The following is a 14,115-nucleotide window of genomic DNA, read 5'->3' as shown; positions in this document are numbered from 1 at the left end:
GAGCGCGCGCTAGAGAGTGACTGCGCGTTCGTGTGTGTGCGACTATTAATGCAGCGCGTGTGAGTTGTCCTTATAGCGCTAGCTACAGTCTACCCCATAACCACAGAAGACCTCAACACTTTTCTCAACCCTGAACAACAAAGTTTAGACAAATACTCTGTGTCATCTTTTGGCAACTAATTTAATTTTCTCCATCATCAAGAAACTGACCATAGATGACACTGCTCACATTTCAGTTTTGCGCAAACCCAATAAGGACCCCACTTTTACTTCCAGACCCACAAGCTCAATTCGTGTGATCTAAAAATCATCAGCAAAGCATTAGCCAAAATAATTTAATCAGTTATAAGTCTACTAATCCATCTGTAATGTAATTTGTCTTCAGTTTGTTTCTTATCTGTTGTGTACCTCTGGTCTTTCATAACTTGTCATTAAATTATCATTTAAAGGAGAAAAGCATGCTATGCCACTATTAACTGTAATGATTAATATGAGTTCCCTCTCTCACCTCTTTTGGGTCAACACAGTTGGCTATCTGATCACTGGTCACAGGGGGTTTCTTCAGCTTCCGGCAGTACTGACAGCAAATGTTCAACACAGACTGCAGCATATCCTCTGATAAGTTTGATCCACTTGAGGTTGGGATCTGTAAACATAGTCGGAATAGATAATTGATTTTATTTTAATCATATTTTTTTCTCTCAAGAAGGCCCTCTGTCACAAATACAGTATATCCAAATATTCCAGTTAATGAGGTTTTCAAAAGCCATGTTGACAGTCTGGCATAGTTTAAAACAAGCAGCAGTAGTGACAGGCAAGTTTTGATATGAGACAAACACAGACTAATTGCATGGTTCATAAATTAATTCATATTTATGCTAGAAGAGAGGGAAAGGAGCAGTTTAAAAGTCCCTCCCCCCACTCCATACCTTGTCCAGATTAGTTAATAACTCCTCTGTTTCTCCTTGGCAGGCTTGGGGACTTTCCATGCTGAGTGAATCCAACACTTCATTATCTGGGGATATCTCCAACTCAGGCTTCGTGTTTTTAGGAATGCTCTGAGGACAAAAAAACAGACACTTCATAATTTCATACATTTTTTGAGGTCTTTAGCTTGTGCTTCATGAATAAATCAAAACCACAAAAAGCTCAGTGTCTCTGGATATCATATTATACTGTCTTTCATAAGATAAAACTTGCACAGTGACAAGGATACTATATGAAAATATATATGAAGTATTCATTTGGCCATAGGATGATTATCTATAAAGACCTTATGTGTTGTAATTTCATCTATTCGCCACTCACCAACATGCATTTGAAATGGTAATTTGATTACATAAAAATTATACAGTCAAGCTCAGTCCTAGCAAAGATTTTACAGTATCAAGGGCATCTTTGCTGCAGTTGGGAGAGATGAGCCAGACATGCCAGAATACAGTACCTCTTCCTCGTGGCTCCAGTCAGTTTGGGTACCATCGCTGATTCTGGTGATGATTCGCCCATCAAATGCGTGGATTGTCAGATATTCACGTGAACCTACACTGAAACCAGTTCTTCATTATGAGCTTAATAGGCCCAAACAAATACAGGGAGTGGATGCAATAACAAGATCCTAGTGTACAATATAATGAAATCCAATATACCTACCCTTCAAAAACTATCACCCATGGGAAACAATGTTTTTTTTTGAAACTGTGTCATTGAGGCTCTGATTTAACTTTCAAATTTGTGTTAAAACTGAAAGAAAAATATTTCTTACATGGTTATCGAAATAAGGCCAAATATGGACATATGAACAACGTTTTTGATCATGTGAAATGAAAAAACTGAAATAGTTAAATTGGATCTCCATTAGCTGCATAAGTATCTCTTTGTCAAGATGGTGTGACTGAAGTCAGTTTGTGGTATTGTTTGCTAACCTCTGTATGTTTTCAGGTCCAGGATTTGCTGATAAATCCATTTCTACTGATTTCTCTGCCTTCTCAAGTGTTTGCATCTTTCTTTCTATGAAACTCTTGACTTATTGTAAAACACAGAAACTAAAATAAACGCAAACATTTTGAAACAGATTAAGAATGGCCAAATAAAAACAGCATGTGTACCATGGCAACCATGTAACTGTTTCCATGGTAGACACAAAATGAGAGAAAAAGGATGAAAACTGCACTGAGGATAACAACCTGCCTCTGTCTCTTTTTCTCTATAGTCTTACCATTACCATTACATTGGATGTTAACTTGAATAATCTGGTAAACCACATTTCATCTTATTACGAATATTCTTTTTAAAAAAAAACAGTTTTCAATTTTTCTTTTATCATTATCATGTACAAGGTGGTAATGTGCATATCATTTGTTGTCTTTTTCTGAAAAGACTTAAAATTATTATACCTCAATTGCAAACCTTGTATTATCTGCTTAGGCAAAAGTGAACTTAATGATGCCCATTCAAGTAAAGCAAGTAAAGCAAAGAGCTTGACTTTGAGAAAAAATGAGAAAAATAAAGAGAAAAAATATTCATATTTCTATGGCTTGTTTTCACCATCTGCAATTGCTATAAAAATCTTAACTGTAAATCACACACGCACTAACATTCAGTGGCCATAGCAACTCAATGATATAGTCATCTGGGAATAATACCAATTAACAGTATGTATTTATATATATATATATATAATTTACTTTTGCCCCTTTTCTTTTTATCACTCTCACTGTTTGCTTCTTCTCAGCTGTCTCCTAAATGATGACAAAATAGCTCCAAACTCTTTACATAGAAAACATGTTATCAGGCATCTACCTTGTTGAAGAAACTGACTGTGGGGTAATTACTTTTGATTAAACCTGTTCCTGCAAAATCTGGGGAGTAGAAAATAAATTGCAATAAACTGGAGGAGTATTACAGCCATTGAAGTCTACTTCAAACTCTGCTAAATCTATATATTGATAAGCTTTACTATACAAAAACTATAGATCAGCCTCCAACTCATGCAATTCAGAATCTGCAAAAACAGTATGTTTACTGGTGGACCCAGAGGAACCGTGAAAAACCTGTGTTGCAATGCAAGGACAGTATTAGGTTTGGTATGAGGATATAAAGGCACACACGTCTGGATGAACACCTATGTTAACTAGGTGCAGAAGAGGTATTTTAATGGCAGCTGAGCATTTATAACTGTTTGGTGTTGGTCAGTTGTTGATTTTAATGTCAAATAGCCCTGAATTTGTTGGAATAGGTAAAGTGGTGTTTTAATTGTGATAACACAGACATGAAGTTTCTGGGAGGTAAATGATGGATGGGAATGGAATATGATAAATGGGTGAGAGGGTCCTTAAAATGTGGGTATTTATCGTTTAGTGTCTATTTTCTGTTGCTGCCAGACTTTTTTAGTCAGTTTTTGGAACAATTATTTTGATCTCCTTCAATTTTGTTATTTTTATTTTTAAGATTAAAATTAGACTTAGACTGGTGGCTAATGTTAGCTAATGTTCTCAAATGTTAGATAGATATTGATGTGTGAACTGGCCTAACTGAGTCAGTTCAGTGACTTTAAGTATGGCATTAATTGGCTGTTATGAAAGGCTAGGTATTTACCTGGAATTCATGTTGTTTAGTCGTCATGCAATATACCCAGCTGCTCAACTTGACAAGTTATTGCTTTTCCCTTGAGAAAACAGGGCGGCTGTGGCTCAGGAGGTAGAGCGGTCATTCTATTCCCAGCTCCTCCGGTCCACGTATCGATGTGTCCTTGGACAAGATATTTAACCCCTAATTGCCCCCATTGGCTGTGCCAAAGGTGTGTGAATGGCTAATCTCTTTCCTGATGAGCACATTAGCACCCTGCATGGTAGCCCCTGCCATCAGTGTATGAATGGGTGAATGTGACATATAGTGTAAAAGCACTGTGATTGGTCAAAAAGACTAGAAAAGGGGGATATAAGTACAGTCCATTTTCCAAAATGTTTCAATTAGCTTCAGATTCATGTTAAAAGATCCCACTGGTATGGCAGGAAGGTTCTTTTGTTCCTGATGATCTTTTAAAATTCTGCAAATGTGACCCAAATGTTGGCTAAAATTTTTTTAATTGTCCTACCACATAACTTCAAATTTGACCTTGGCAGAAGATTTTATGTGTGAACAATTTATCGTATTTACAAAATTGTTTGACTCACCACAGTAATTAACCCAATCTTCCATACACATGTTTCTATAACGCTCAGCTTTAGCCTGAATGTAACTGGGATCAACTGTAAGCACCACCTACTCAAGCTGTTTAAAACAATACAAGTAAGTCAGCTCAACACCACCATAAATTATATTAGTTTTGCCAGTTCTGTTTTTCTCTTAGTTTACTTAGTCCTTTATCTTTTTGGGTGACATCTCTTTTTCCATTTGTCTGCTTGGCTGCTGGATCTAGGCAATGAAACTAATGTGGCTTAATGTTGTGGGGATCTGCAGAGTGGTGAGACATGCAGGTCTGCATCTGGCCAAGCAGAGCGTGAATCTCTGAGGTCTTCATTTGGATGTATCTCTCCACATTGTCTTTCCCCAGCTTCTTTTCATGGCTCTCTGGACAAATGAGCTGCATTAAAAGAAAAAATGGCATGCTCATTTTCTTTTTCCATTATATTTTTGCATGCATACTTTGCATATCATTAATAAACTGTCATTTGCTGCATACAAATGGACATGCAGGCTGGTTTTCCTATATATCTCATGTACTAAAAATAAATGCTTACAGTATGCACAATTTATAATGCATTGACATTACATACATACTATACCTTAAGCTTTGACCCAACACTGAAGCGCATGTTGTGTTGATGATGTGCAAAGGTGATGTACATGCATTCCTGCGAGTGTATGCGCACGCTGATGTGTGGACCAAGGGCAAAGGTGACAGGCTTGAAGGGAAGCTTACGGACATGGGAGTCTAAATCCAGCCAACTCCATCGCCTCCTCAAAGCTCCTGTCTCATCGAACCACAGACCTCCAACAGGGGTCAGATTCACCCTTTGGACACACCACAGAGATTAGTAATACACACATTGTGACCTATAGCCTGAGAGCCAGCAGGTTAATCAAAAATCTCTATCTGGTCAAAAAGCTATTTCATCATCATTTTGGAAACCAAAGGGATCCTAACAGTTTTGTTGCTATCATAAAAGATACTGTTTGGATCAGGGTTTGACATATAATGGCATTTATATTTAAATTTTAATTCACTAATTACATTAATCTCCTATTTAACTAAGCAGTTGGTTTAGTTATTAGAACTAATAAGTTATCATGGTGTAACAAGTACCATATCTTTCCATTGGGATGGTAGCATGTGGCGTGGCCTTTATTTGTGAAAATGCCTTTGATGCGAGGTGCTGTGTCCTTGTCCTCCAGGATTATGTAAGTGAAGTCAGCAGCTTTGCCAGAGGATATTATAATGGCTAGTTTCCCAGAAGGATAACTTTGTGTATTAAGGATCATTAACTCACATCACTGTGCAAACCTTTCATCAAAGGGAACAAATGTGTACCCTCTCATTAAGTATTTGATCTTGTTCTTTGTGCACTGCTTCAAAGGATACAACACATTACCCGTTCTATCTGGACATAAGGTGAGAAAACGTGTCCCATTTTCGTAGAACTTCTTAGTTACTTCCATTGGCTGTGACACAAGATAGTCAAGTTATGCATTACATTTTTGGTAAACACACTAATGAAACTCTTATTCTGGTTTAGAGCCATTATGAATGCATAAACGCACCTTTAGTTCACTGTTTGTCTCTTCTTGAAATGTAAACATGCTGGTAGTATTTTTGATATCGAGCGAAGGGCTGTGAGCCTCATCACTGGTGTCGGGAATCTCTTTTGACAGCCTGAAGGCGAATTTATGTTTGATCTCAATTTGGCCTGAGCAGACAAAGGAAAACATCCTTTTATTGATATTTTGTCAATGAGAGGCAGGAAATGCTGCATGCTTAAAGGTCCAGTGTGTAAGATTTAATGGCATCTTCTCATCTCTCTCCCCTTCCAAGCATATAGGAGAACTTATGTTGACCATGAAACTTGTAAAAAAATCCAAAAGGTCCTCTCTACAGCCACTGTTTGCTTTGTCTATTCTGGGCTACTGGTAGAAACATGGCGGTGCAACATAGTGTCCTCCATGGGAGAGGACCTGCTCCCTATGTAGATTTTGGTTCTTATTTTCAGGTGATTATATCCTAACTAAAACATATTTATGCATATTATATTCCATTCCTGCCAAATCCATTCCAATAGATGTCAATAATTCTACACACTGCACCTTTAATATCTTTATTGTTGGTCCAAATTTGTTTAGACTAGGACACCCAGGTTGCACACTTACCTGAATCTTTCTTCAAGTTGTCCTTGGTAGGTTTTTTCTGGTTTTTCTCTGTTTTCTCTTTTCTTTGTAAATGTTTTAGCCTTCATTAGAGGATGCAGCAGTGGGAAAGTGGGGAGGGAAAACAACACAAAGACAATACTTGAAGGGCATGACGAGGCAAAAATGTGGGTGCCACCTCATAGTTCTTGCTATTATAAGAGAAACTGAGCTCCTTTTATAGCATGCGATATAGTACAATCTGTATCAATATACAGTATAAGCAATACAGTTCAATCACTTATTTGTATCTTGTCAGCTGCCTCCCTACCAACATATAAAACTAAATGCAGGTACATTTTGAAAAAGCTGTTTGTAGAAATGAAGGGGAATACATATTACTCACTTCTCTCTTGCCTTCTCTTTAGCAGCTTTCCTCTCCTCCTCACTCAGGACAGGATCATGAGGATCCACGTCAATCTTTCTATTTGACTCCTTCTCTGCCAATTTTCCCCTTTCTTCCAAAATAATCTTCCTCATTTGTCTAGCTTGCTCACAACAAAGGAGCTTAATAAAATGACATTTCAACATTAGCACATTTCAGTTTTTTACTCACAGTGATAATTTTTTTCACCACTGTGTTACCATAAATAGAGATGATTCTGTCATTATGGAAAGGTTATTTGAACACTTGTTATTTCTAGTTTATTCATTTTCAATGTGTTGTTGAAGAAAAGTGAGCTATACTCACCCTCTCAAAGTCAGTTTCACTTTCCAACAGTTCACTGTGTACGAAGGGCTGACAGAGCTGCTGGCAATAGTCACACTGAACAAGATACACATCCTGTTTAGATTCAACCTCTGGAACCTACAGCGCAGCAAAAACAGATTCACAGTCACCTCTCCACCTGTGATATTATAGCCCACACACTGCTATTACTGTGGGGAAATGAAAAAGGCCATCACTGTCATTTCCAGGCGCTATGGGCAATATAGAGATACTGGACTAAGTCAAAGGTACCTTCTCAACTTGAAGAGTTTGTTTTGGTTCCGGCTTGTATGCTATGAGACGTGGCAGACCCACATGAGGTATATCATGTTCATCCTCTGGAATCTTTTTGGAATACAACACAGATATTTACTTTTTCATGTAAGCTTCATATGAATAAACTATAAATAAAACCTGTAAAATGATCCATGCCACTTTATCTCAGAGAGCTTTACAGTCCCTAATGTAAAGCAATCTAAGACAAATTAATCATTTTGATCCAACTTGACTATGTCTAACACAAGTTTGCCACAAGCAGACTACCTCTGAAGAATGCTCACCACCTCTTCCTGCAACAACTGAGGATCTTCAATTTCCTTTTGAACTGCACAAGAGAGAGAAATAATTAGGAATTTGACAGATGTCTAAGTCATGCCAAGCATGAGGGGGCAGGAACAGGTGACCCTTCCGTAGACAAACTGATAACATAGCTTACCTTGACAGCTGAAAGAGAGGCTCTGCTCCACCCACTCCCAATCTGTCTGGGTCTGAGCGCTTACCAAAGTAATGAATCTCCCATCCAGCGCACGCACCTCCATGAACTCTGGAGAGACCCGATTGTTCAGGACAAAAACACAAAGACAGGATTAAATCAATGTTTTATCACAACAACTTTGTGTGCATTAATTAATTATTTTGTCCTTTCAGGGGAAGAAGAATTCCACAGCAAGCTAGAAAACACATATCTCATATCATAGCTGTTATGTCTAACTTGTTAGCAAAGAACAGACACAGAGTGAGAGTAACTAATGAATTAATAATTTGTCTTCTTGTGGTCACCTGGTAGATGTAAACTAATATTCACTGTCTTTGTAACTCCTTTTTTGTCTCAATTGACTACTTAAAAGAAATATCTTGATCTTTAACCAGTAGATGTTTGAGTAGATGTTTGGTGAGGCTGCCAGTTGAGCTAAAAGTGGCTAACAAGCCAAGAAGCTAAGGTTGTGGTGTGCAGAGTTGGGTGATAATTACCTGTGTTAATCACTATAAGACACTCATTTTATAGTTGGGGTGTTTAGTCAAAGTATAAACAAAATTTAATAGAGTCTTCAAACTGAACTAACTATATCCTATCCCCATTGTTACAGACTTAAACAGTAGCTTTTAACAGTACAGCTCTCACTAGAGACTGGAAGCACCAATAGCTCAGCTGGGATTCCTAGTACTTTACTTCCTCATTAAAAGCTTAAAAGACAAAGACAGCCACAGAAACTCTGGGATATGATACATTGTTTTCAACAGCTGCTGAGCTATAAATCTTAAGCAGTGCTCTCTAGGCCTAGTTTTGTACTCAACTGAACGTTAACAGCTTAAACGATGATACAATCACTTATCTTATAAAACAAGTCAGTGAACTACAGTGACTACAAATCTTTGAAATGGAATTATTTGAATTAACACAAAAAAGATGAAGTATAATATGTCTATTTCACACAGTGATTGGTTTCATAGTTAATATAATTGTATTTGTTATTATTAATGGAGCTTTATAATACCTCCATGGTTTGTCAGCAAGGTGGAAAAAAACATTGCAAACAAGCCTGGGCAGGAATTGCAGGGGGCATTGCTATATAAATTAACCCCAAGTTTTGGAACAGATATCCAACATCATACCAGTATCACAAAAACTTAATATGTCCCCCTTAACATTATTTTTTCTCCCAGGGTTGGAACTCAAGTGTTGAAGACTGAATAAGAGACTACCGTTCTGTTCACTTTGCCTACGCATCAACAGTAATAATTGCTTTAGTAAATTTAAATTACTTGAAGGAGTACTGGTTATATAACTTATTGTACACTCCTGACAATGTTTAGTTTTTTGCTAGCAAGCTTTTATATTACTTTTAAAAGTTATTTAACCAACTTGACAAGCAAAATGTCTTTGTTTGACCATCAGAACAGCCGAGACCAAGGACCCAGTGTCAGCAACGGGTGTCAGACATAAATCAATATATGGTTTAAACATAGTAATAACTACTATAGGAGAATAAAATGTAACAATGCATGTCAATGATAGTCAGTATGTTATGAATGTTATGGTTGTGTGTTGTGTTTATAGATCTTTCAGTCAGGCTAATATTATTGTTAAAAGTGTTCCTTACAGCTTATTTTATTACAGGTGATGTACTGAAGCTTGATCCTCTCCAATGGCCTATATGGACAAGAAAAAAACAGTTTCAATAATGTTTAGCTTGACATTTCATATCCTACTCAGCCAAATCACTTCTTAATCGGCTGCTGTGGAAGCATGCCAGCACATAGTTTTGTAGCCAGCGGAACACAAATTTAAATGTTCAAAAAAGAGCTTGAGTAGTTGTCGGGTATGATATTAACAATGGGATCTTTTTGGTCCTCACGTGTCTCATATGCTCCTCCAGGCTCTGCAGATTGTCATAAACTGTTGAAAGGAAGAAGAACCCACCTTGTTTAGGACTCTCAGGAGATGCACAGACAGTATCTCTCTGGTAGGATGGACACTCACATTTTAAAAACGTGATAGGTCAGATGAAGCAAATCCTCTGGAGGACACTTACTGAATGTTGCACGGATGGATTTGTATCTTTTTTTGTTGTTATTGTTCAAGTGCCGTTGCCCGGCAGTGTGATAGTTCTGCATCAGGCTCATGAACATCCAAAATGTCAGACAGTTTCAGAAGACAGTTTCCTTTTTTTCATTACATTCATACATTTAGATTTTGTGTTTTTTTTATTTCAGACAACAAACTGACAACTTTTTAGTGACAGAGGGGGAAAAGACAGCAACATAATACTGAAGCCCATAAAATGATCTCACTCTGTGATAACAGACAGTACACCTCAATGCCATCCTTTCATTCAGGGTGATGCATCAAGGGAAGTAATTACAGTCAGTACTGACGGATCGATGACTAATGCTGACAATAATACTGTAGTCTATAAAACCCTGATTTCCCTCTGCTGGATTGTAACATTTATATCAGGCACAGCTGCAAAGAGTAGTCCTTTGTGTTAAACATAAAGCCTATTTTGTGGGTATTACAGATACTCATTTCAGGCAGAGGTTGCATGTGTACATCTAAAGGTAAGCTGACATAATTCTGTGTTTCATACTGTGTCAATGTTACCCTATTATTGTTGCCTTTTGATCAGTATATTCAATTACCTTTTACCTGACCTAAATGTTTTTCTGTAAATCTCAAGGCTAAGATGTTGTGATAATTATTTTCATTCTCATTTTCAGTCCTGTGCTGGCAAAAACATTTTTAGCGCCTTTGAAGAAATCATCAACAATGTGGACTGCAGCTCTTGTTCTTTGTTTGGGAAATATTCTCATCTGCGGAGAGGCCAGTGATCAGCATTCAGCGCCGTACTCTGTAATTGAACTCTCTGAAACGGCAACCCCCGGTCTTTTAATACGGGGAAAACAGAAATCCAACAGCTCAATTCATCCACCTCAAATAGCAGAACCAAAAACACCAAACCCTCCTATGTGCTTAGAGCCGGCTAGAATCAGAGCCACTTTCAAATATGTCAATACTGTGGTCTCTTTTGTTGTTTTTGTTGTTGGAATAGTGGGGAATTCAGCCTTACTGAAAATCATATATATAAACAAAAGCATGAGAAGTGGACCAAATATCCTCATTGCTAGTCTTGCTCTTGGAGATCTAATCCATGTTGTAATAGACATTCCAATCAACACATACAGGGTGAGTTATTCACTTGGTGCTGTGCAATTACAATGAGAAAGCAATGCTGCAGCTTATCCTGTTTCTCTGCTCTATCTGTCCATTTCAAAACTTCAATCTTACCTTGAATCGATTGCGGGTGTTATTACAGAAAATGTCCTTCTGTTTTCTTTGCAGCTCATGGCAGAAGATTGGCCATTCGGTTTGGTATTGTGCAAGCTTGTCCCCTTTATACAGAAAACCTCTGTCGGAATTACTGTGCTGAGTTTATGTGCTCTGAGTGTTGACAGGTAAGGAGATAAGCAGCACTGTCCTGTGCAATACAAGAAAATATAGTTTGCTGGCTACAGTATTTCATCAAGCAGCCCCTGAAATGTTCTTTAACTACAAAAATGTATCATAAGACAAACATCCTCCAAGCCATAACATTTTCCTGTTGATTCTGCAGGTACCGAGCTGTAGTGTCCTGGAAACGAATCAAAGGCATTGGCGTTTCGATGTGGACAGCAATCGAAATAACTTTGATATGGGTTATTTCTGTCATGCTGGCTGTGCCTGAAGTTGTTGGCTTTGATATGATAACAATGGACTATAAAGACAAGCATCTGAGAGTATGTCTCCTCCATCCTATGCAAACCACGCAGTTTATGCAGGTATTTCCTATTCAGTACAATAACAAAACAACAGTAAATAGATCAACGTGTTTGACATTGTAACTGCCTTTTTTTAAATCCAGTATAATGTTATAAACTGCTGGAAATGTAACACATACAGGAATAGCTCTAATTTCAGTTGTCCTTATCTCATCCAACAGATGCCCCAACACTTTCTTATACAATGTCATCTTGTGAATGATGTCTATTCATCTCAAATGTTGTTTTATGCATTGAATGCTGTAAGATAGGAACCACTGAACATCAAGTCATCTGCAGCACTGACTGACTGTGGGCTTCTGTCATGTTTCATCAACAGTTTTATAAATCCTTAAAGGACTGGTGGCTCTTTGGCTTCTACTTTTGCATGCCACTGGTTTGGACTGCCGTCTTCTACACACTGATGACCAGGAAAATGCTGAGGAACACTGAGAATACATTAAGTGACTACACCAAACAGGTTAACCCTCTACTCTTATACAATTTGTGAATAGCATATCAGAATCGTATTTCCAAATAACATAGATGTTTTGCATCATCTCTAATATGTTTTTTTTTTTTTAGAGGCGAGAAGTTGCAAAAACTGTCTTCTGCCTGGTGATTGTTTTTGCGCTCTGTTGGTTGCCTCTATACCTCAGCAGAATATTGAAATCAACCATATATAATGAGGAAGATCCCAATAGGTGTCAGCTGCTGAGGTGAGCTTTAAGAATCCAGTACTTTTTTCTATATATTGCCAGATGTGTGTTCTTTTGCCTGACATACTTAATGGTTTCCCCTCCATTTTTAGTGTCTTTCTTGTCCTGGACTATTTTGGCATCAATATGGCATCACTCAACTCATGCATCAACCCTATTGCATTGTACATAGTCAGCAAAAGATTTAAGAGGTGTTTCAAGGTAAGACTAGCTGTCTGATTGTCTTTCCACAGCTGTTCCTACGTGCGCTACTATTCATTTCTAGACACATTCTATCATATGTGTCAGTGTCATCATCAACATATGGAGTCATGTCTACTAAATGGACTGTAGACTGGAGTGAGCAAGTACCCGAGGGTATAATAAGTGAAAATGGTCTGGAAAAACATCATCAGAGACACTTCGCAATCTTATGAGAAAGAGGGCTTCAAGGCAATTTTCAGGGGGGAAAAATGTAAAAGCCTTTACTTCATTGCTTGCTCATGTCTTAACATGCTTTGACTTCTTTTGCCTATCAAAAGGTATTTGCACACAACAGAAAATAAAGAACCTATTTTCATTTTTTCTGTTTAATAATTTTCTTTTTCACAATGGATATATTTTTTTTTTATAAAATCCAGATAGCCCTGGCATTCCTTCTTCAATTAAAAGGAGATGTCTTTCTACATACTATTTCCCTTATTTTAATTAACTATTCTGTATTGAAGAGGTACAGCTTGTCCTGTAGGTCACTAAGACATAAAACATAGACAAGGCTACATTCCACTGAAATTACACCATTATTACTCCTCAACTACATAAACCTTCAAGAGTGAAATTTTTCTCCACGTGAAATGGATTGAACATTTTTTTTGTCCTCTAACCAAACGTCTTTGTTTGTGTGGTCCTTCAGGCATGCCTGTGCAGTTGGTGTCTACCTCATCAAGCTGTTACCCATGATGAGGCGCAGTCTGTTTTGAAGTCCAGAATGCAAGATCACGCCTCAGAGCAGAGCAGCAACATCAAAGCTCACAAGCAGACTACCACTCCACTATCTGAACATGAGAACAAGTTACTGTGTTAACTAAACTCGCGAGAAACTGGGAAAATACATTGTGAGTGCTCTATATTTCTGTATTATATGTAGCTATCAAAGCATTTTCCAAAGTCGCTCTCTCTCTGTAGCTCCTAATAATGTAAAATACCTTGTGAATAACATGCTGTGCTGTCTTTTGTACTGCTGTCGTCAGTTGAACATCTGCTTTGGCATGAGCAACCAGGAGTCAGACTGTTCAGACTATTTGCCCCTGGGGCTTGACTCACTCTCAACCATTACATCAGATTTTACCTACCTATCCTGTATCATGCATCACAGTCTTCAAATCACTGTTTTGGGCACAATGTTAACCTGGCACCCATCAACAGGGATCTTGTCACAGCTTACCCGCCTGCATATTATTTTGATTCTGTTTCTGGATTCTGGAAAGACACTGTGCCACAGGAAATCAAGAAAATGGGAGTTCAATATTATGATGGTGGTTTTATGGGCTATAGTGTATTATTAGCATATAAATGTGTGTTTTCATCTCTGTTAAGTTTTCCACACAGAGCAGCTGAAGAGTTTACGGCGTTCCTTTTTCCTTCTTGAACCTTGAGAAACATATCAAATTGGTGCCACAAGTAGATTCTGTCTCCGTTGCTGAATGACTGATTGATGGTGGCCTATTTTTAATG

General features: G+C 37.8%; 1 protein-coding gene across 1 annotated transcript; it reads left to right on the top strand.

Moving 5' to 3' along the window:
* Positions 1-10,655: 10,655 nt before the first annotated feature.
* On the top strand, positions 10,656-13,465 carry LOC128367642 (endothelin receptor type B-like). Its single transcript, XM_053328255.1, has 7 exons — positions 10,656-11,072; positions 11,229-11,341; positions 11,500-11,704; positions 12,024-12,164; positions 12,269-12,402; positions 12,495-12,603; positions 13,295-13,465. Exons 1-7 carry the CDS (start codon positions 10,656-10,658, stop codon positions 13,463-13,465), a joined length of 1,290 nt encoding a protein of 429 aa, XP_053184230.1.
* Positions 13,466-14,115: the final 650 nt, after the last annotated feature.

The sequence above is a fragment of the Scomber japonicus genome, chromosome 11, assembly GCF_027409825.1.
Source record: "Scomber japonicus isolate fScoJap1 chromosome 11, fScoJap1.pri, whole genome shotgun sequence".
NCBI lineage: Eukaryota > Metazoa > Chordata > Actinopteri > Scombriformes > Scombridae > Scomber > Scomber japonicus.
The sequence above is the reverse complement of the archived record's forward strand: the minus strand, read 5'-3'. Positions and strand labels throughout refer to the sequence as shown.